Source organism: Nothoprocta perdicaria, unplaced genomic scaffold (genome assembly GCF_003342845.1).
Source record: "Nothoprocta perdicaria isolate Ctin4 unplaced genomic scaffold, notPer1 scaffold_36, whole genome shotgun sequence".
Taxonomy (NCBI): Eukaryota; Metazoa; Chordata; class Aves; order Tinamiformes; family Tinamidae; genus Nothoprocta; species Nothoprocta perdicaria.
In genome coordinates, this window is record NW_020455599.1 from 4,463,149 (window position 1) to 4,486,826 (window position 23,678).

At 38.9% G+C, this 23,678-nt stretch overlaps 1 protein-coding gene across 1 annotated transcript in view; it reads right to left on the reverse strand.

The window, feature by feature from the left end:
- Nucleotides 1-4,875: 4,875 nt before the first annotated feature.
- The window catches only part of TMEM242 (transmembrane protein 242), a gene marked incomplete at its 5' end in the record, with an annotated part of 22,292 nt that continues 3,489 nt past the window's right edge, over nt 4,876-23,678 (reverse strand). The window contains 2 exons of the mRNA XM_026044404.1: nt 4,876-6,151; nt 18,308-18,445. Of these exons, the coding sequence (XP_025900189.1) occupies nt 6,053-6,151; nt 18,308-18,445 (237 nt within the window). The remainder of the gene's footprint in view (nt 6,152-18,307; nt 18,446-23,678) is intronic.

Here is a 23,678-nt window from a genome sequence, read left to right on the forward strand (position 1 = left end):
GTGAAGCAGAGCAGAGAACAATAACCTGCCCAGTACACTTTATCAATATGAAGTCATAGTCCGACAGCCAGGGGAAAGGAAAGGAATCAGAAATAGAGTTTAATCAGGTGCTATTGCTSGCAAAAACTCCAGGGGCCTTACAGAAGAGAGAAATGTAAATTAAGTCCAGTAGCATGGGATAAAAAAGTTCAATCTTCAGGTGAAAATGTTTCCTTTGGGGGGGAATGTAGGAAACATTTCTTTACTGAAATAATTCAACCGACTGTGAAAATAAATGTTGTCATTTTGAGATATTTGATCAGATTGCTTGAGTTGGGGAAGGATGGCAAGAAAAAAATCTAAACTAAGTGCAAAGCCTAAAGCATAAGATTTGAGATTGGTCTTGCTGTCCTGAGAGGCTCTCCTAAGGGTGTATTACAGACAGGAGGTGTCCCTCTCCCCTGTCAAAGCTGCCCCACTTCATGTTAATTATTCTTGAACTTTACCCCATCCCAAGTGAATATCCTGACCGTCATGCCAGTTTTTCAACTTTTTTCATTCTCTCTGATGTAATAAATCCTGTACTAGTTATATGAAATGAAGTGGCTTCAGTAGGAAGCACCGAAACCGAGAGTGTCCTTGGATGCCTCTCACCCTGCACGCGCAATAGCAGGATGGGTCAGGACACTTTTCTGTGATTCGGAGGACAGGCTTTCAAATTCCCGCTCCCTGTCAGGTCAAATGGCTTTTAAAACTGCTATCCTCATTTGGTGTTGTAACCATTGGTTATTAAGTTAAATGGAAGAAAAACATATGGATTTCCTGTTAGTCTAGCAACTGGATAAAATTCTCTCTGTGGATGTATGTACAGAGTGCACACACACACAGTTCACATGCTTGTTCTGTTGTCAACAAGTTCACCTTCATGAAGGGGAGTCCATCATCTTCAGTTTGTTCTGCTGAGATGTTCAGTCTGTTCTGTACAGTCTCCTAAAACTCCTTAGCGCTACAGGGACTGCTTGTGGCCCCTCGCATCGTTTTCTCTCACCACCACCCTGTGGAGGTGCCAGTCTCTGTTCTAGAGCCCTTTAACCCTCCATTCATTTAAAACATTTAATTCTTAGAGTTTTCAGAGACAGAAGGTGCCACCTCCTGTGACCTTCTGCCCAGTGGCACATTCCCGGGAAGGGAGGGCGTGATGCCTCTCGCTCCAGCCGCTCTTCTGTGGTGCCTGTACAAGCACGCTCACATTCCTGCTGCCTTTGCCCAGTCGTCAGCGCACCCACCACAGAGAAATGTATCAACTAGCTCCATAAAGGGCTGTGGAGACCACCATACCTGATCTTGGTATGAACTGGAGGAACCAAACCTGGTTTTTGTTTAGTTCCCAAATCTACTCCAAACTTCCTAAAACAGAGAGAATTTAAATGCCATGAATAGTGGGAACAATATTGTGGCTTGGATTTTTGTGTGTGTGTGAGTGGTTTTACCTTATCTCCCTCACCCCATCTGCTCATCGTGAGGCATCGGCTGACCTCCCGYTCCGCAGTGGTAGGAGATCCTGCTAGGTGACCAATGGTTACAACTGGAAAGCAAACGGGTGCCGTGGCACAGCCCTCTTAACACCAGCGCTGCCTTCCCCCCTTATCACTCTTTTGTAATCGAGGGTTTGCRCCCACAGCAGAGGAGCTGTGCCCAGATCCAAACTCATAGGTGAGAGGTGTCTCCTCTCCGCTTTGCTGGTGATCAAGGGCAACATCAAACTAACAGTGGGATGCCCCTTGGCAGTCTGATGAACAGAAAAGCCTCCTCTCTTGAAGCTACAAGTAATAGCTAAACTTCTTAATTAGAAATAAATAATGCTGAGCCAAACAAAATTGATRATATTTGGATGTGGAGAATTAAAAACTTTCTCTTACACTTCCTGTTTTGCAGTCTACAAAAGCTTAGTTGTCTGTTTGCTTTCAGACTTTCAGGGTTAGGCCCCAAATATGCTTGGCTGAAGTCTCTGCAAATAGCTTTATTTAGATGTGAAAGGAGAAAAAAAATAAAAAACCCCGTCTTGTTCACTCTGTTCCGAGTTTCAAGTGCTCAGTACCCATGAAATGGATTGCTTACCAGGAGATAATGTCTTTTTTGTGCCTTTTAAAGTCTGTGAAAAATGCCTTCCTGTTTAATAGGTTGATTAAAGCTGTATATGTCCCAGAAGATAAATGTGATTATTTATCATACTGTGCCCAAGATAATGACAGTAAAGAAGACAAGGTTGAAACTTGGTGTGATTTCCTCTCTTCCACATCCTGGGGCATCCCGAATACTGCACACAGATGGTGCTCGACATAAAGGAGCACATTAGTTGTTAAACATTTTTTTTCCCCATTAACTAATTTAACAATATGTTCCTGGTATTTAAAGAAATAGACCAATCACACTCAAAAACACTTCCGTCAGCTTAATTCTGATTGCTAAAATAGACCATTTGCCCAGATGGGATTGCTTACTGGCCTAGCGATCAGGTTAGAAACATCCAGAAATTCTGCACCCACAAGCTCAGGCTCTGGCAATGTTGATTCAGCTCTTCCTCTTTAATTGGGTTTCAGGCATTTAGCTCTCTGGAGAGTTTTGAATGACAGCCTAAATATCGAAGGCCAGTCTGCTCTGCGTATGTGCTAGGTGACCTGAATTTTCAAAAAGCAAGAGCTCTTGCAAGTCTGGCTTAAGTCAGCTATGGGTGACCAAAACCACAGCAAAATCCCCTGAGATGCTTTCACCAGATGCTTTGGGTGCTGAACCAAATTAAACAAGTGTTTCCATTTGTCACCTTCCACGGCAAAGACACCACTAGGGTCCTTGGGTCCTTGGGACTGGCTGAGTTGAGGGGTTTTCTTTATAACCATGAGGACAGCAGTGTAGCCTGCATGTGTTTCTTCCCTGTACATCCATTTTCCATACTGAGCTCTCTTCAGCACTGCTTTCCATTTCTCTTTTTGTTTCCAAGCAACACAGTAGTATAGAGGGAGCCCACATATTATTAAGTAATAGCCTACAGACTAATTTTAGGAACACACGTGGTCTCCATTATTCTTATAATGAAATGTGACCAGGAAGTCAGCACAAATCACTGCAAATGAAACACAGAGGCCCACAAAAAGTGACAGAACCAACTTGAAACTCACGGTAGCCCTTCCACATTACGCACTTCCAATCGCCAGTCTGGAGTCAACTCCATTTTAGTGTAACTCTTTGCACTAGAAAAAAATGATAGTGAAAATAACCTTCCTCTTCTGTTTTTTTTCTTGCCCTCCCTGATGCAGAAATAGTTTTTGTTTTTAAACAAAATAAAAAAAAAAAAACTAAGGAGCCACTAGACCTACCAGGTTTTTTTTTTGTTTCCATGTGTACTTCTAGCTATACAAGTCTTGAAATTCAGTTTAGTTTTTTAACATATACTGTCTGATGGGATTTGCTTCATTTTGTTCACTTGCAGAAACTGCATACTCCATGGTATTTAGCTCCTCTTACTCTTCCATGTACTTCTCCCCTATATTTGTTCAGAGAAGGTTACATTTTCTAGGGCTTTGCTGTGGTTTCCAGTATATTCCAAATATTTTCATAAGCAGAAAAGAAAAAAACACAAATGAAGCAGAACATTCAGCTAGTGAAAAGAACTGCACAGTGCAGGAAATACAAGAACTCCTGTATTTTTTCGTTTTGATTGAGACTAAATTTACTTAAAAATTATGTTCTCACTCTTTTACATAAACCGTTGTCTAGCGAAAAACTTGTTCTCAGCTGAAAGTGCAGAATAAAGCCTGGAATAATAAGGCAATCTATGAATCTCACCCTCTTTGGAAGATGTTTTAAGTTTGTTCTTACACCTTCACATTGATTTACTAAATAATTCTGCACTTGCCTGTAAGTGTTATTCTACTTCAAAAATTTCTATCTGTACATTTCACTAGGTTTGGATTTTTTGAAGAACATAATCGAATATTTCCATTTGGGTGCTTCCAGATTTGATTCATCCTACCTATCACGAGGAAATATTTTATAATACAGATCCTGCATATATAAAACTAATTATATATCAGTGATCCTGTTTTTATAACACTGATGCTGGGGCTAGCTGTTACCAAAAAGGTTGCCTTGTTGTGTCAGGACTAGCCCTTGTCTGACCCTCTTTTGCAGGGTGAGCCCCCTGGCCTCTATCCTCATATGGTCCCTGGGCGGATGGGAGAGAAACTTTTTTTCCAGATGCAGCCCATGGTTAGATCAGGTCAGATGCTTTGTAAAATTCCAGGATTGGATGTTCGTTTTAGTATGGCATAAATCACTCTTTGCACATCTRTATCTATCTTTATTGACTGTGCAGGGAACTTAGATGACTAATTATAAATTTCACCAGAAGCTTCTTCACCTAGATAAAGCCAGGTAGCCTGGATCCCACCTTACATAATAAAGGTGAGCAACATCAAGGACGCTGTGAGAGTTGCATTTATTTTGTTTAGCACTTGACTAGCTTTAATGGCATGGACAGCATTTTCAACTTAGCAAGCCACCATCAATACATGTAAGCACAGGGGCTGCAAGCATCAGCATGTGCACAGATTAATAGAAACATGAAAACAGTACCATTGCTGTGCATTTACGATGGCTGTGGGCACCACAAATTATTTTATACTGGATTACAAGCATCAAGCTATGGAATAAATGTCAGCTATTACACTTCAGTTTCTTTAAAGATATTATTTTTGTGCTGTCATGTTTCATAGGGAAACCATACTTCTCTATTATTCATCTGACATTTAAACTTCTTTTTTTTATCATTCTTTCTTAGGAGTCTAAAGATTTAATCACAAAGGACAGMTTTTAAGAGGACTTTATTAAATCTGACAGCTGACTAATTGGACTGTGTGCAATTAATAAAAAAAACTTTATAATTGAGTATTCTGCAAAGGATTGTTCAGTGATGGCTTTTTTTTAAGGATTATTATTTCTGCAGTTTTACAGATCTATAACTCTGCAAATACAGTGTTTGACTAAGACATTATTCTTCCTTGTTTACGCCCACGCTTCATGAGATCACTGCAGTGTGAAAAATAACATACTGCCTAGATTTCTCTTGGTAGAAGAGCCACAGGAGCCACTGAAATACCAAAAGCTATACTTGACTGTGTATTTTCTTAGCTGAAAACACTTCCAGTAGAAGACAAAGTATATCAGTATTTTATACCATTTTCACTTACAACTTAGATTTTCATACTACAATAGCATCTTTTATGMAAATGATCAGATTTTTGTAAGATCCAATAAAAAAAAGTGCTACTGAGGAAACAGAGCACACTTTGTTGAGGTCTCTCCTCGGCTCTACGGAGCAGCTCAGTAGGGCATTCCTTGCATTCTGGATGCTTTTAGCTTTCCCTTCAGACATTCAAAAATAGCATGGTTCAGATACTTCCTCCGCTGCAACCTTATATATCGCCTTTATTTTTAGAAGAGTCCACTGTATGCTTTACCTCCAGGTTCATTAACAGATTTGTTACAATTTACTTGAGGGTTACATTCCTCACAGGACATGTTCAAATAACACTGAAAGTACTCTTGGTTCCTAGAGAAATTTCCTAGAATTCCTCTTGAGGGACAGGATGGAATAAGGGCTTGTTATTGCATTTTCATTATGTTTACTACTGAAGGTTAGTTTCTTCTTCAAATTTTGGTAAAATAAATTCTTTTTTTCAAGATGGATACAACTCACCTTGGATTTCCTAACAAATCAACTATATCAAACAGGCTGAAGAGGTACTAGCAAACATACAGCATAATAAAAATTGTTTTTGTAAACTCTCTTGTTGTTAGATGTTCACAGGCATCACCAGGTCCAGTGAATTCGGTAATTCACTTAGTCTGAGTTCTCTTTTCACTTAGTCTTAGAGTTTGCTAAGAAAACTCTAATCTGAGTTTTCTTATTCTGAGTTTTTCTTTTCACTTAGTCTGAGTTTCTCAGATGAGACACCTGTAGTAGTTCCCCTGACATTCTTGCTGAATGGGATGTCTCCAAAATTTTCTGCTTCTTTCATTTGGATTTAAGTAAGTCTTCCCATTCTACAGTAGGTTCACTTTTTTTAGGAATTGCTGGAAACATTGACTGCATTTTAGTTCGGAACTCTTGCATCTATAAAAGAGATGAAAAAATAAAATTAGTCATGTTATAAGAAGGAAATAAAATAACACCACAAAATACAGTGGGGTAAAGAAGAGGTAAAAATACTTAAAGATAACAGAAAATCAAGTCCCTCCCTCTGATTATGTTAGTTCAAATAAATATGCAACAAAAGGACCCACAACAATCTCCATCTTTTTTTTCTCTTTTAACATTTGCAGTGGATTAAAGGCCCAAATGGTCTGTTCACGGATTTTAAAGGAACTAAAAACTATTGCTCAGTTCTGACTTAATTCTGGTCTATCTACAACAGCGGGTATAGGTGACATAGCATAATCTGGTTAAACTTTCAAGTAATAGTAGAAAGGAAAAAAAGATTCCTAAATACATATTACAGCATGCTTTTCTTTCACTGTTGATAAATCAAAATGTTAGCTGCAAATATAAATATTTCTGGKTTTATGTTCTGTGTATAAATACATAAATACCAATCACCAAATCTTGACCCATCACCAAATCTTTATTTCTTGTAACAATATCTGAATCAATAGTCTGGGCATGCTAGAACTTAAGTTCTTTCTTTAAAGATCACTTCTTTTTCAAGGTATCTAAATTTAACAAGGTCCTTTCTTCTTCTTTTTTTTTTTACATATAGATTCTTTTTGAAGTATAGATGTGGAAAAAGCAAAACAGTGAAAATCCTGTTGCATAAACAGCAGGATGTACAGGGGAAGTTTTGGATTACTATTTTTAGGAAGCGCTTTCCAGACCCTATGACATTCATGCATGGAAGACAGGATGTGATATTCAAGCACTGGATGCAGTGACCTCTTGAATACCACATGCTGTCTCTGTGAGTTCATCCCATGGAGAAATTACACGAAACCTAGATATTCTATTCAACTCAAAATACATATTATATGAAGAAATAGGCAGAAAATTCATGGCCTAATGATCCTTTTTGGTTTATCACACTTMTGTTTTTAAGTAAAAAGTATTTCACTGCCTGCTGTTTACACTGATCAGATAGCTGTTATTAATTATCCTTCTTTTTTTCACAAAAAAACAGTTAGCTTTTGTCTGCAATAGTTCCTAAACAAGTATTTTTGCTAGTTATTTAAAATGAAAAAAATCTCATATGGACACTAATATTCCCAAGTATATGAACATCATAGCTGATGGAGGAAAACAGCCCACATTACATTAAACAACTGCTGACAATTAAATACAAGTACTTACATTAGAAAACACTTTTAGGAGCTTTAGCTTTTTTTTTTTTTTTTTTTCTTTTTTCCAATCCTCTTTAATTAAGTTATCCTATTTCTCCCATGTATGCAAACTGTTTGATATATATATTTTTAATTTCTAAAGAGTCAACCAATTTCTCCAACTCTTCTATTGTTTCCTCTTGCTCTGAGTACATATCTAAATCTGGACATTTATTTTCTTTCTCCTCTTGGTGAGAAAATGCAGTGCAGCATTTCATTAGGACCTTGTTTTGGACTACTAAGGTATTTGCCCCATCTCTTCTCCAGGTGAAACCCTGTGAGAGCAGTTCTTTGATGCTACAGAGTCAGCAGTATATATGCCCGTAAGTGACCACAGAAACTGCATCCCAACTCCCTTTCCTCCCAATGCCAAGGGTCTGTCTGCTGCCTGTCAGTTCTGCTGTTCAAGCTCGGAGGCCTCAAGCTCAATGTGTTGGGCCTGGACTGGCCAAAATATACTTAGCACGGGACTGAATTCAGCCTCYGGAGTAAGTCACACAGGTCTCAGGTTTGTGCTTGTTTGCGTCTGGTTGACAGCACCACACCAGGCCCGCTGCAACCTTAAAGGATCCATGTGGTGAAGGTGCAATTCATCCCCTGAACTCATGGAGTAGAAGCTGCCTTTCTATGGATTGGGCTTACTAGGTCTCCAGTTGCTCTCCTGCTTTGTGGTAAGCCTCTTGGGAAGGAGGTGAGTCTAGTTTTATTTGCTAGCAATACTACACGCTGAGGCGCAAAAACTGGGCCCTTACATTTACCTGTCCCTTTTAGCGGACAAACATGTTTCTGAACGAGGGAAATGCTGCAATTAAGAATCTGTGTCTTGCCTTGTCATATATATTAGATATATTAGGGTGCCTCTTCTCCCTTAAGTAATTTTCCRTATTTCCTGCAGCTTCCACAGTACACATGCCAGTGGTCTCAATCCAAAGGCGTTAATTTAATTACAAAAGCTAATGTGCTACGTACTGAGTAACGGAATATTTGGAAAGAATTCACTGAAATAGGTKCTTTTTTATTACTGCCAGCCATCCTGACACTGGGTTACTTGATTCAACTGTGATAACATCTTCAATTAACAGTGCAGCACCTCTTTCTGTTGCCTCCAGTATTGTAGGCCACTCTCTCAGATACTGCCTCTGAACCCAGTGGTACATGAACAGTTTTTAACACATTTCTTGATTTAGCATTCCAGCATGCTCTAGTCCTCGAGGCAACTCTCTGAAATGAATTTCACTCAAGTGAATTTCATTTTTTTTATCATAGATATTGCAAAGCTTGACGCTGTTTTTTTTTTCTTGCCAAATAAATTACAGTAACTGTTCCACCTCTGACTGTYAGGCTTTTTTCTAAAAGGGTATCATCTACTTTACTGCATTAAATAATCTGTAATAGCTACAGATCACTGTTATTTTCTTATCTTAACCTAATGATCCTGCCTCAGGTGGCAAAAATATGGGGACCTAAAAGCATCTTCCATTTAATAATGTCTTTTTAATGTACACCATTGACAGAATGTCATGCAAAAACTGGGATAACACTATTACTGAGAGCACTTACGTGGCTGTTCATATTAAAATGAAGGAAGAAGGGGTAAAATAATCTTTATGAATTCTAGAATTAAAGTTCTAGAAATGTTCTTTTTAATATCTGACATTTGTAATAGGATAGCCCAGACTGTAGGAATTATTTGTTTTCTATTTTAGCAGGTGTACTAGTAAGAACTGCTTACAGGAGCTTGCAAGGGAAAGGAGGAGCTGGAGGAGCCGGAATGCAGCCTGGCAGCACCTCCATGCCTTATATTCCGATGTGCCACCTTCCCTTCCACGTGCCATCAAGATGAGACAGGTTGCCCTGAATTTAGGAGCGTCAGAGAGGCTTGTTCGTACCACCTCTTCCCGAAACCTTAAAATGTTTGCTGCCACCCTTGGCAGCAAATGCTTTCCGAGGTCTGCATGTAGAAATAGCAAGTTGTCTGCAGAAAACAGCAAGCCTGGAGCCCCGCTGGTACCTCCACAGCAAATCAGGCAGCTTCCTGCCTGAAGGTACTCCCTGATCTCAAGGGAAAAGGGAATTCTCGCCACAGGTTAACTTGTTTGCAAGCTGACCTCTGCGGTGAGCATGGGAAACSGGGCTCTGCTCCATGTTCTGTGCTCATTACCTTGATTGGCAAAGGCATCAGGAATGTGTGGGTTATTCAAATCAGGAATATGCGGGTTATTCAAAATTACAGGTCTAAGAACACGGCACTCGAAGGGTCAGTCCTGGCTCTCCCCTTCATAATACTTTAATTATGCTATACTGTACCACCATAGTTAACTGTTTACCACCTCTTTTCTGATTCCACTGTCTCAGGCTTGACTAGAGAAAAGATGTAGCTGAATTTTATTAAAAAAGAGCTCATATTCATCCTCTATCCCACAGAGACTTATGCACATACTTAAATTTATGTGGTGTTGAATAGTTTCTCTGAAATCAGAGGTCCATTTGCAATGCCTAAAATTGGGTACATTTTACATATATCCATGTAAACATACACAGAGATATTTTACAGAAACGCATCCCTTATAAATCCTATATAATCTTGTAAAACAGGTCCTGCACTTTTAAAAAAGAAAAATTATATGAAAATAATCTGAAATAAATTTATGGTGGACATGTGACGGATGGGACTATCTTTATTATATAAAACGAAGCTACTGTAGTTCTAAAATCATTATGCATTTTCCTCCTAAAGCTACTGTATCTTCCGACTCCAGTTCCTGGTGGACTATGGGGAGCTGTCAGGTAACAGGGATCAGGCTGTCTGTCCTTTTTGCGCTGAAGTGTAACCMGGCAAGACACAGGGATACTCCCCTCCTGTTGCTTTTCCATGTATGCAGCTGCCATGTTACTGATGTATCCATGCATTTCACAGACTGGAAGGTAGTTGGTCTATACYATAAACATGTTTTAGTAGCCCCCCTCCATGCCTCGTCTGGTTTAATTTCTACATGAATGTCACAACTCCCAGAAGTGGGACTGTTAACTATTAGCCTGGAAGTTTCTTCCTATACATCTATAGCTAAAGGAAGATTATGTCAATCCAATAGAAAAGCCTGAGGAAAAGAGAAGTCTTCTGGTTTAAGTCTGGATTATTTTGAACACACAAAAAAGGAAGTGGTTAGCTAATTATGATCCATGTGAAAATCATCAATTAATTTATATATACAATGAGAGCGATTTTGTAAACCACATTAAAAAGAAGTTTCTTCTTTAGACTGAGAGAAGTATGAGCATGCTTTAAAATTCTATAAAAGGTCACAATGATCTTCCTGAAATAAACTGCCAAATACTTAAGTTTTTGAAGTATATATGGTAACTCAAAGCAGATGAAGTTCTTCATTTTCAATGCTCTTCCCACTGATTTCAGCGATGCTGCAAGAGGCTGCAAAATGAATATGATGGAACCAAGTTTGAATTATACAATTTAAAAAAAAAAAAATGAAGCTTCTTGTTGCAAAAAGTCTTTGTGTCATGCAAAAAAAACAGTGTAATACTTTTAAATTCACTGAGAAACATGCCATTTATTTCTGCAGAATCTTATTGCATTATATGTAAGCAATTACTGTGTTTTAAGATTTCAAATCTGGGAGGCTGAAAAGGACACCCGCATGATGAGTGTGTTATGGTGCATCAGTCATTGCTCCTTAGTTTGTCCAGACAGTTTCCAAAATTTAATAGTGATGTAATATTAACATTAAAATAGTTAGATMTCTAGATTTATAAAGCATGTGGCCTATCAGACCCGGTATTTCAGGATACATTTTCAAACTGTGTAAGCTTTTGTTTGCTGTAATTTGGATGTCTGAATAAAAAACATATGAATTGTCTGCAGGYAGGACCGTTCTCCCCGCCAAAAAGGTTAATCCAAGTAATTTTTATCCTCTCTATGTACAGAATCTACACTTAGGATATGCATAATGTGTGAGACTCACAGGTGTGAAATAGCCAAAACAAAACCAAAATGCTGCTCTTAGCACATTCACTGACTCCTGAACAGGGCTCAATTCCATGCAAATAGACCTGTTACAGTTAATGTTACACAAAGAAACAGGGTGCTATAGCTGGACACTTTCAGACAAGCAGAGCATTGGGGGGTCTTCTTTGACCACAGAAGCTTAAGTGCCACACTGCCGCACTTAAAAGCACAAAGCAATCCCCTACTACTACTAACTGGYGTGAATAACTTGCACCACATTGGCTTTTATTCTGATTTTAGTAATGCATCTCTCTACAGGCGGCTGAGAAGTGGCTCAGCAGCTGCTTCACCTGCGGAGAAGCAGGAGTGCCCACAGGGGCCATCCGAGCCCCAAGGGCGACTCGCTTGCTCCATCCAGTTCCCTAGCATGTTGCTGGCAGTGAGCAGCTAAAAGTCTCCTCCAAGACACAGCAGAAAAATTCCTRAAGAGCCTCTTCCTATATTCTTGAAATACTCCTTCGCAGCTGTCCTTATTGACGATGCAAATGTAAATGCAAGAGCTTTCCCTGAGATCAGTAGGAAAATGATGAACTCATTCCTCAAATAATTGTCCTGCTTTATCAAGTATACAGTGAGGTTCACAGGGGTTTTTTTACTTCTTGGAGAAAATACTGGCAGAACATATGTGTGGAGGCAAGTCGGCTCCACGCTGAACTAATTAGGCAACACAAGCAATGCAGAAAGATCTGGCATAAATTGGAGGATGAAGAATTCGTATTTTTTAAGATGTTAATTTTAAGTAGGTATTGAGGAGATAAAATAATTTTAAGCAAACTGAATAGGTTTGAATTACATTGAAATATATGATCATATTTGACCATATATGAAATATATGACCATTCTTTCTTTCATATATGAAATATATGAAATATATGAAATAAAGAATGTTGGTTTTTTTTTTACACCATCAAGTGTAAGCATGATAAGAAACAGAAACTTCAGAAGTATCATTTAGGCGAGAATTAAATACAGCTAAAAATTAAAAGTATTAACAACCATAACAAGAATTCTGTGATTCCAGGAAAAACAGTGCTTTTTAAGAAGCATTTGTTCATTGACCAAATACTATAAAAATGTCAACCCCTGCAGTTGAGATCTACAGATCTTAATATAATTTACAGTGCCAAGAACAAAATAATCTTCAAATTTATTTTCTGAAATTATTATTGTATGTTTGAAATTCATCCATCCTTAATGCAAATATTGTGCCTATGCTTATGGACTCACAAAACTAAATCAAATATCTCTTAAAAGAAATAGGGTGGCTGGGTGAGTATACTATTCCTGTTTTGCTTTAAATGGTGATTTAGAGCCCAGATTTCCTCTAAAGAGAAGCAACAGGCCTTGGAAATGCCCTTACCAATAAAACCGTGGCAAACATGTACTTTAATTGCTTTAGATGTCTCTACACAGCTGTGCAATTGTTTTAGATTGTTAACATTTTTGAAGGTTATGATCAATGAAAAACAGGATGTTCCATCAGAGGCCACCATAAAGATGATAGACTAATATTTAATAACTATATTAGTCACAAATTACTGTGCAATTCTCCTCTGTATTTTCCCAGCTTTCCATAGAACAGATGTGTAAGCAACAAGATAGAGTTTCACAAACCTACATATGAATCATCCCAGCCCTTTTCCTATGGGAAAGGATGCTTTTATTCCTGAGGAAATAAAACTTAATTTATTGAGGACATGAAGAGCAAAAGGACTTTTAAAGCTTGATTTATCTTGTTCATTAATTGTTGAACATTTCAGTCTGCAAGTGCTGAGGGCACTGGTCTGCTTTTAAAAGGCTCACAATCAGTAAAAAATGAAGAATAAAACAACAGCTATTCAGAAGTATGCTTCAACACCTATCAAGTACTATATAGCTGGAAGTTTAATTAAAATCAGCAACAAAAAAAAACTGCTTTATTTAAAAATTCTGCTTCTTTAATGTAAGGGTTTACAGCTCAGGCTTTAACTTCTAGAAAATTGTGAAACTAACATTTTCCCAAGTATTTTCTGCAGTTGACAAACTGCACTCATTATTCTGTAAGGGAACTGGAATTAAATGTAGTATACAAGTAATCAGCAGCAGATAGTTTCAATTGAAAATAACTGCTTTGCGAAGGTGCTTGGAATGAGTTTGCAGTGACTGTAGGGAAATTTTTTTACATGCAATTCAAGATTCAAGTACTCATCCAGAAGCTCTCTTTTGATGAAATAATCTTTATAGGGATATGGTGATTCTCTTCAATCAGCGTGATGATTATCATCATTAATTATTCCTGATAAATATGCATACTGAATGCAGTACAGGAGTAAATTTAAATGGTGTAGCTTGACAATCTGCTACATGGGAGTCAGACTCTGAAACTCCTCTACAGTCAGAAGACTAAAAATGAGGGTAAGAAGAATGGAGCAGTCACGAGTGGGGATCTCTTCAAGAAAAGAAAAGAGGATGTAGATCCTGCCTAAACCACTCATAAAAATAAGCCATCAACATGGTGCCTATCTTATAGACATCTAAGATCTAAAGCTCCTGCCTTAAAAAATAAAAATGAAAAAAAACTTTGATACCTCTGTTTTCCATTGAAAACTGTCACCCACTGTGCTAGGGGTTTATAGTTTCATAGTTAAGAGGGAGATAATACCACAGTGTTAAAGCTATTTGATAACAAATATATTTGTTATAAATGCAGGCATTTCCATTTCTATTTCATATATCAATTATTAAACTTACATTTAAGATTATGCATGTTTTCTCCTATTTGTGAAGTGCTTTAAAGTGAAATGCTTTGGGTGTGCCTAGATGAGTATCCTAGCTCAGATCAGGAGCATGAGCTCTTCGGAAGCAAATCTCCCTCACATAAACTGGATTCCTTCAAGGTAAAACTAAACTGAAGATGTATTCCAGGAATGTACCTCAGGATCTCCATCTGCAAACAGGCTATCGAGCTAAAGGACAAGGCCAGAGTTACTCCAAAACAAGAAACAAAACAAAACACCAAAATCTGCTGGAAGGGGTATGGACATCAGGTTCTCAGCACCAGGTGTTTCGCTCACCCAGTCCTGTTGGTCTGTGGTGCTTGCTGGTGTAAACAGAGCTCCTATGCCCTGTGATGATCTGAAGTGACACCATTTGAATCATGTTCAGAGAGCTTGTGAGGAGCAAGTTAAAAGTCATGCTGCTAGTGACAGGTAAGTTCTGAAAGGAAGGGGCACACTTAAAAGGAAAAGAGTGAACCTTTACTCCTAGGTACTGAAAATGTAGATTTCAATTTTCATGAATAAAGATAGAACTTAAACTGTCGAAAGGTCAAATCCTCATTGATCCATCACTTCAGGATTTAGGGATACGAGTTGCCAGGAATTTAGGTGGATTTACTACTTCCCCACCTATTCTTAGATTACAGCAGTGATTACTGCAGTCAGGGGATATTAACAACCTAACCTGAGACAGCATAAAATCTTTTATATCCCTTACAAACAGATAAAGATACATTGCTTACTATCGCTCCTGGGATTTCACGCTGGTATAAAGGGCAGCAGACTGTAAAGCTACTGGGACCCACCTCCAACAATAAAGCCATTAAAGAGCTCGAAGCAGGCACTTTTAAGAACCAATATTATTATTATTTTTTTTAAAGGCAGCCTTTGGGCAGCGACACCACACAAAACCACAGCTCTYGGCTCAAGCTAAGGGCGATGCCTTTGGCCATTACCACAGTGCTGGTGTCCGAAGCCGGTGGCCGCAGGAGAGCCGGCAAGGCCAGCGGCGAGGCCAGCCGGAGGGGAGCTCTCCCGGTTGGACCTGGCTCTCCCAGAGGAGAGAAGGTGCCGCCAGAGTCGGCTCTGCCGGCAGCGAGAACAGCCTGGCACTTGGCAGTCAAGGATCACAAGCCAGGCTTTATTTTGTCCCCTCCTAAAAAATCAGAAGCGGTGGTGGTTGTTTGGAAAGGGAAACATCTGCAGTGTTACCGCTGGAATTTTATTATGCTTAATAACTGGGTATCGGCAGCTGCCAGCAGTGCTGCTGCCAGCAGTGCTGGGGTCCAGCTGAGCGCGGCCGCCAACAAGGCCAGAGGGCCGACGGGCAGCTCCCCACGGCAGCCGGGTCACTCAGGTAACTGCTCACAGCGGCTTGAGTGGAGAGGGAGGGCAAAGCGCTCTGCTTGCCCAGCTGCCAAAATTCAGTCACTAACTCAGCAGAGATCCCTGCATCCAACTCAACCAAAGTTCTTCTAAGGTACCTAAAGTACAGTGTGTTCAGCAGATAAAGCCTGCCTTAAAGTCAGACTTTTCAAGTGTGTTCAGCAGATAAAGCCTGCCTTAAAGTCAGACTTTTCAAGTCTATATATTGGTTTGAAATTGTTATTTATACTTCTATAGGTCTGCTATGCTACTGCCTGCATGTATTACAGAGTGACAGAAGCCAAGTACACTGAAGAGCCAAAATATTTTCATTCAGGTAACTTTGTAGTAGCACCTATTTAAAGAACATATAACTAGAATGAAAATGTTCATGTGAAAACATCGATCTCAGAGCCTTCTGTGGTTTGAACAGGCTATGTATAAAGAACCTTAATTTCATAAAATAATAGTTTCTGTAGAYAGTTTCTCACCACTTGAATGTTATTTGTGTGGTTGTCTAAAAGTATTTGCCTCGATATTTTTTCCACGGGAGTTAGTATTTAAACTGATTTTTTTAATCTCTGCTCACATGATTGTAATTAACAATTTTTAAAAGCATCCTGTTCCTCTGAAAAAGAAAAATAACTAGCTCTTATCTAAATGACTATATATCTAAGAATATATCTAAGAAGAATATATCTAATATCTAAGAACTAATAATGCATTAGTCAGGTTGCAACCCTTATTTGCAGGCAAAGCTCTCAACTGTTCAGGAAAGTGGTATTTTAAGCTCTAAAATAGTCTGAATATTTCACTTTATTTAGTCTTGCTTTTCTGCTTCCAGATATTTTAAACATATATATACACTTGATTTTAATAGACACATGGTAAGGCAGGAAAATGAAAGGCATTTCCGTAAATACAAAAATGACAATTTTTGCTTATGCAGTAATGAGCAGCATTATCACATGTGTTTCCTTCCTGCAGTGGAAATTTAAAGTCTACAGTAAATACAAAACTAGAAAATGTTCATCAGCAGASAGCAGGAAGAGAACTGTTCAAAGCCACATGCTGACAAGGTCTCTTGGCAGAAACCTGCTTCCTTTGCTCTCTGGAGTTTTAACTGTCCACTACTGTGAAACCTGAGATCTTTGCAACAGGGCACCAGTAAGAGCATCTTAACCTAGGGCTTTGCTCCATCACTTTTTCCCTTGTCAAATACGATCACAATTAGTAATCAATACTACCACAGTACAGAATAGAGTACAAGATATAGTAAGATACAGCTAGGAAACTAGTAGCCTCTAAAATGCTCTGCATTACCCTACAGACTTAAGACACAAGAACCACTGCTGTCAGGAAGCTCTGGGATCCCTAGTTTAGATTGCGGCGTGGCTGGGGCTCATCTCAAACTTGCAGGRTTTTCCCTGTCAGATAATCTCAAGAGCCGTACAGGGAAACCAAACTGTASGCCCAAGACAATACTTTTCAGAGTTTTCTTCCCTCCTCCCCGGCTTAGTTTTTATCATAAACTGCCTACTGAGGCCAAATTCTGCTGTCCTTTGGCAGGACCAGAAGTACTGAATGGAAATAAGGATCAGYATTATGTTGTGAAATCGTGATGTGAATCCTTCTGGCTACTGCTACAGTAAACTGTGTGGACTGTTGTGACTCAGCATGCAGAGAGTATAAACTGGTACTCCTGCTCTTCTCTTTATCCTCTACTATTCCATAAAGCCTGAAAAGGATGTATGCTTAAATAAAATGTTTTGCAGCTTCCTCCTATGTCCTGCTGTGATTTACTGGCTCCTATTAGGAATCAATGCTGGAAACTAAGGGATGTGTGATTATGCATTGCTGTTCCTTGGAGCTCAAATCCTTACTTACAAAATTCATTAGCAGAGTAGACGTGAAGGGAGAATTAGAATAAGGATGTTATTGAGGACAGCATCATGATAGAGTATAAATTTTCCCCCCTTTTGGTTTTGGGAGATCTGTTAGTGCTTTGCTGACTATGTAAGTAATTTGTGAAGAAGTCAAGTGTGCAAACTAAGGGCTGCAGGGGACTCCTAAGTCATGGTGCGTTACGAGGGGAAAACTAAAAGGCCTGCAGGAGCTTTAGTGCTCCTGCTCGCTGCTGTGAAGCGCTGCAACACAAGCAGTTTCCTAAAGATAGCCACAGCCCCTTGGGACACAGAGATGCTTCCCCAGCCACTCTGCCTCAACGCTGCCTATTAAGGAACTCCTCTCTATTAAACATGCCACCTCAAATTCCTGCCATTTTGCCCCTTCCAGGAATGCACTACAAAGAAAGCAATTTTCCTCTCTGTTTTTCATGGGTCACTAGTGCCCTGATGCAAAAAATGAAACTTTGACCCAAAAAAGCATTGCCCTAAAGATAGGATTTAGTGGTTAGCCTTTAATTCAACAAGCATAGAAGACAAAGCTGGCGGCTACGCTTTTAGTCTCTAAAAGTGGAACAGTGACTCTTTTGTGAAGAATCTGAAACATTATGCTTATAAGCACAACCAGGACTAAACTGCTCCTYCTCCAAAATCGTCTTCCCCCTTTGTGGGAGATGAAAAAAAAAAAAAAAGCCTTTCTGCTATACCTATCTCTAATTAGCTACTGTACACATAGGGAATGAGGGAATGCTGCTGGGCTAGCATGGCACAGAGGTTTAGTGAAAACATGGCACATCTAGATGACTTGCCCAAGGAAAAATATGGTACCTGAGGGGACTGTAACTGGTACTCACACTGTGAACTCCCAGAGCTTTCCAGATGGCAAAACTCAGCAGTCCAACTCCACACCACGCGTACAAGGAGCCCCATCCTAGGGCTCGCAAGGCCAGCGACGAACCGCTCTCTGGTAGCACAGCTGTGGCCGTAATTCCCTAGGATTTGCAAAGGAAAGTGATCAAGGGAACAGAAATGGAGTAACAAACAAAAAGCCCTGTAGGCTACAAAGGTTCAAACAGTGCTCCAGAAGTTTGTCTGATGCTCCAGCTGTACTGGTGCAGCTACAGAAACTCTGCTAGGGACAGCAGCAGCCCCAGAGAGCCCAGMAAGGGGCAGTGAGACCATCTTCCCACCAAATGCCAATGAGACAGCAACTTGGCACGCTCTGGAGCCCTACATTAAGGCACTGCAGGGTCACAGGTTCCTCAACTAAGGTCAGTCATCTTCCAGGGATTTCTTTGCCTAGTTCACATGAGCTTCCAGGAACAGGTTCCGAGGTCACCGGAAGCACCAGGGGATGATTTGTGCTCCCTCAAAAATACTTTAGTCAAGTTTTTTGTGGGCAGAACAACTGGGCATTCAGTTATTCCACCAGTCACAACACAAAACAGGTCAGAAATAACAGCACGCCTTTTAAACCATTTTTTACAGTTTCTATAATTTAACATTCTTTATAGTTCAGATACTTTAGAGCCGTCCAGGAGCTGTGTTCCCACAGCATAACGCACCCACAGCATAAAGCACCAAAGAAGAATAGTGCCTCAGTCCTGACGGAGACCCAACATGAGGAACCCTTCCTGCCACGCACATAAGCACACAGTGCAGCTACCGAGGGCATAACAGTGTGCCAGCCAACATCAAACAGTTCACACTGCACGCTTACAATGAGCCACCCATTCTCGCCACGTGGCTGTGGTGAGATGCCCACTGCAGTGTATTTATTTCCCATTACGCAGCTGCAATCCATGAATCCTAGAGTAACAAAGAGACAACATCCTCCACGCATTCCTGGGGTAAATATGAGTAAAAGAGTTTATTTTCCTCATGAATTTTACTGTACAATTCTTCACACAGAAACACAGATCTTCACAGGAAATAGTCAGGTCTCCCTAACTAAGGATATGTGGTCCTTACACAATTATTGATCAACTAATCAAATCAATGAGTAAGATATATCAAACAAATGAGTGAACAAGCATGCAAATATATTCAATAAAAATATTTAATTTATAGCGTAAAATTCTGAAAAGTATAATTAAAAAAAATCCTCCAAAACATGCCACACTCATGCACTGTTCTAGTCTTTATTCCTCACAAAAAAAAGGGAAAAATATTTTTTGTTTTCTCTTAAAGATTTTTCTAAATCTAATCTTTTCTAAAGATTAGAATAAAAATTTTGCTTTCTTCTTTGATGTAATTAAGCATATGTACAGCACCTACCCTTATGGTATGGTATTTCAGCAAGTAAATAGCATCAGTAGTTTTTGGGGGTGTTTTTTTTTTTTTTTTTTTTTTGGTCTTGGCTTTATATTTATCAGAATGTTAAAATGATCCTTAGACAATCGTCAGCATTAACACTTTTTCTTAGGGTATCCTCCTAGACATAGTTGTCCAAGGACAAGTGCACACTTGCAACGTTATCTTGATCCTTATTTATTCTGATTTGCACATCCCAAAATGGAAGCTGATAGAKACAGTCTAAAGACATTAAGCCCAATCCTGACCTGACATGTGCTCAGTCTAAAATTTGGACATCGTGCACAGACACAAATAATAGAGATCTGTAGTCACACCACTAAACTATTTCCTGTTATTGCTTTAACATAACAAATAAACTTTCATAATTCCTTCGGTAGAGAYTGTATTGAATATATTTAAAATTCCTGATGATTAGGCAACTGAAAGAAGAATAATGTCATATACACAACAGTTAGAATTTCTCAGGCTTAGAAGATGGGGAAAAACATGGACAGAAATATTCTCCACACAGAATCTTTAAATAGGCATCATTATCTGTGAAAATTGCTGGGAGGCGGGGGGAACGCTATTTAAATGCTTGATTGCCCCAGAGAAAAAGCAAAAATGGAAACAATTGATCTGGCTTTACTGACAGCCCCAGTCAAAGGGTGTTCAGTCACAAGCTGGTTCCTCAGGGGTACTATGGACACAGAGGGAGATTTCTGTAAGTAACACTGTTTGTCATGTGATTATCATAAATGTTGATTTGCTGTTCCAAGCATCAAGAAAATGGATTAACAAAATGCTAAAAAAAGAAAAAGACAACAGAAAAACAGTATGRGGGAAAAACATGCCGCCAACAAAATATTTTTGAAAGAACAGTTGTATTCATGAGCTTGTTATTCTATGTACACATTATTTTCATTACTTCTATTTTTTTAAAAAAAAAGAAACTCTTTAATTCAATAAATAAGCTATTAGAACAATGCTTCAGTCTTTTTGAAAAACAGATTAGGAAAATATAGGAYAGTATTAAGCAATTTGGTTCCCAAAATGTATCACAGAATCACAGAATGGTTGAGGCTGGAAGGGACCCCTAGAGATCACCTAGTCCAACCCCCCTGCTCCAGCAGGGACACCGGAGCACGGGGCACAGGGCGGCATCCAGGCAGGTTTGGATGATCTCCAGAGAAGGAGACTCCACAGCCTCCCTGGGCAGCCTGTGCCAGGGCTCTGGCACCCTCACAGGGAAGAAGTTCTTCCTCACATGGAGATGGAACTGCCTGGGTTTCAACTTGTGCCCATTTCCCCTTGTCCTGTCACTGGCCACCACTGAGAAGAGTTTGGSCCCATCCTCTCTACCTCTCCCCTCAGGTATTTATACATATTTATCAGATGTCCTGTCAGTCCTCTCTATATGAGCAGGAAGCAAAAGAACTGTTTTTTTTTTTCCAGACACAGGCTTTGGTTCTGTAACTGTCCTCTTGAGGATAAGATCTGTGTCTGAAAGGAAAATATAATGGAAAATATAATAAAAATATAAATCTAAAATAAATTATATGCTCAACTGCTATGGTTGATTGCATTCACTTTGCTCAGTTTTATATGACTTAGTCAACTGTAAAATTAAACACCTGGATAAATGCTGGCTCCTGGACACTTACTGGGGCGTCTTCAGCATTTAATTTTACCCTGTGAAAAGAATAATTTCTTAATTGAAGATCTCTGCAGCAATTTATCACAAAACAAGAGTATGTTATCTCAGTTTTGGGTAAATTTGCGCTCTGGATTTACAAATGCTTACAATATTTTATTATCTTCACTACGAATGAAGGTGTACAGTAAATTCCATTTCCACTTAATCTCTTGCCCATAACTTGACTCGCTACTCTGTGAGACTGGGGTCTTCAGCTTCCTTGAAGGCTCAATGTAGTCATGAAGCTGACTGTGACGGTACAGCCTCCCCACCACATCGCTGTGTTTTCTTCCATACACCATTTACATTTGTCCCAGGCTGTATTATGCTTGCTGCTTCTTTCTGCTTTGACTTGGATGCTGCCGTTTCACAGACACAACAACTGGCATGATCCAGGAAAGATGCTGAAAGAACAGATCTTGTGCTGCTTGCCAATATCAACTACTACGTCTCACCCCACAGCTTCATGACAGCAGTCACTGTGGTCAACAGTGAAAAGGAGTTAGAAAACCAATCTGGATTAATACTAAGGCARGGTAAAAATAAGTATAATTAATAGATTACCACCTCACCAACCTAGGATTGCACAGGTACAAGCACAAGAATGAATTACCACGAACTAAAGCATGATATAGTTGCTTCTTTGAACAGCAATGTTGGCTTGTGCTTGCTTAAAGTGACTAAGAAACTACGGCCTCACCTTAAGAAGGATAAAAATAATATTTGGAAATTGAACATCTGGAAAGGGTACACTCTTCTTTAGTTACCGATAGTTACGCTTACATTACTCACCTGCCAGCACTGTGACAAGATGCATTTTTTTCTATATTTCACAGAATTTAAGTTGAGAGGTGCAGAAGTTACAAACATTTCTAGTAAACTGTTGGAATTCATACAGAGAATAACAGGCACAGATTTTCAGCAAAAAAAAAAATGTATGGTATGTATCATTCAGTGCCATTCCCAGCATATATATTCTTGCAATGTCAAGTTAGTGTCACTGTTGATAAATTTCACRCTAATGCTGGAACAGGTCAGACAGCCAAGAATATACAGCATTGAAATTGTGCTATCTTGGAAAAATGCAACGCCCAGGAAAAAATATGTTTAAAAATAATAACAAGAAATCCACCAAAAATAAGACAGAAAAAAAAAAGCTTCTTTCTTGTAATACATTTCCGAAGCTTATGGAACAACTTCTCATAAAGTTTTACCTATTTCAAATAATAGATCCACACGGATTGTTAAGCCTCTATTTCAGAATCTTAGATTTCTAGAATTAATGATACAATAAGAAGTTACAAAAGAAACAAATGCGTAACCTATGTGTGAAGACACTGGAACTACACTTGTACACTGAGAAATTTTAATAAAGAAATATTCGTAACTACTGCCTAGTTATTTCTTTTTATTCCTCAAATTACTTTTTCCTCACAAAGTAAACTTTACACTCTAAGGTTAAAAACATCTGATCTTTGTAAGACTGAGAAAATTAAATCTGTTACTTACAAAATGCAACGCTAACTCAGAGAGAAGCACAAATAGTTTCTATAACCATCCTGATTTATTTTCTAAAACTTGTATTTCACTGGTTGCTAAAGTTTATGGTCTCAAAAAGTCTGCTAGAACTGTGCCTACTGCCAGAAGACAAATATCTCCTGCTGCTCCTGAATATAATGACATTAAAAAAAAGAACCCCCTAAGTTTTCCACTATTGATATCCTCCGTTATTTATTTAAAACTGTCAAGATCTTTCTATTCATTTCGTGACAAGACAGCRGCTTCTTCCTTTATGATTATAACAGTATCAGAAGGAAATTGGGAATTGGTGCTGAAAGGCCAGTGGATATTTGGCAGTTCTTACAGCAGCCTAAAGAGGAAAATATGATGGCAAAGGAAAGATACTTCTTGAACCACAAAAGAAGACTRTTCAGTGAGACACAAAGTCTCTGATAAGCTTACTGCTACACAAAAGTGCTGTTTTTCTCTTGTGTTTTTATAAAATTAACATGTGAACAATAACTTTGTTTTCAGCTCCCTCAAAAAATCTATAATAGCTATTGTATTTTAAGGGAATTTAGTAGTGCAGTAGAGACTGATCAGTTTTACAGGCCTATTTTTGACATGGTCAGCAATATCAAAGAATGAAGGAAAAAAGTGTTCTTCATTTAGATGTGCTATACTTTAATTTACAGACATGGTATAATTGTTGCTTTTGTGTGCAGTTTTTTTTT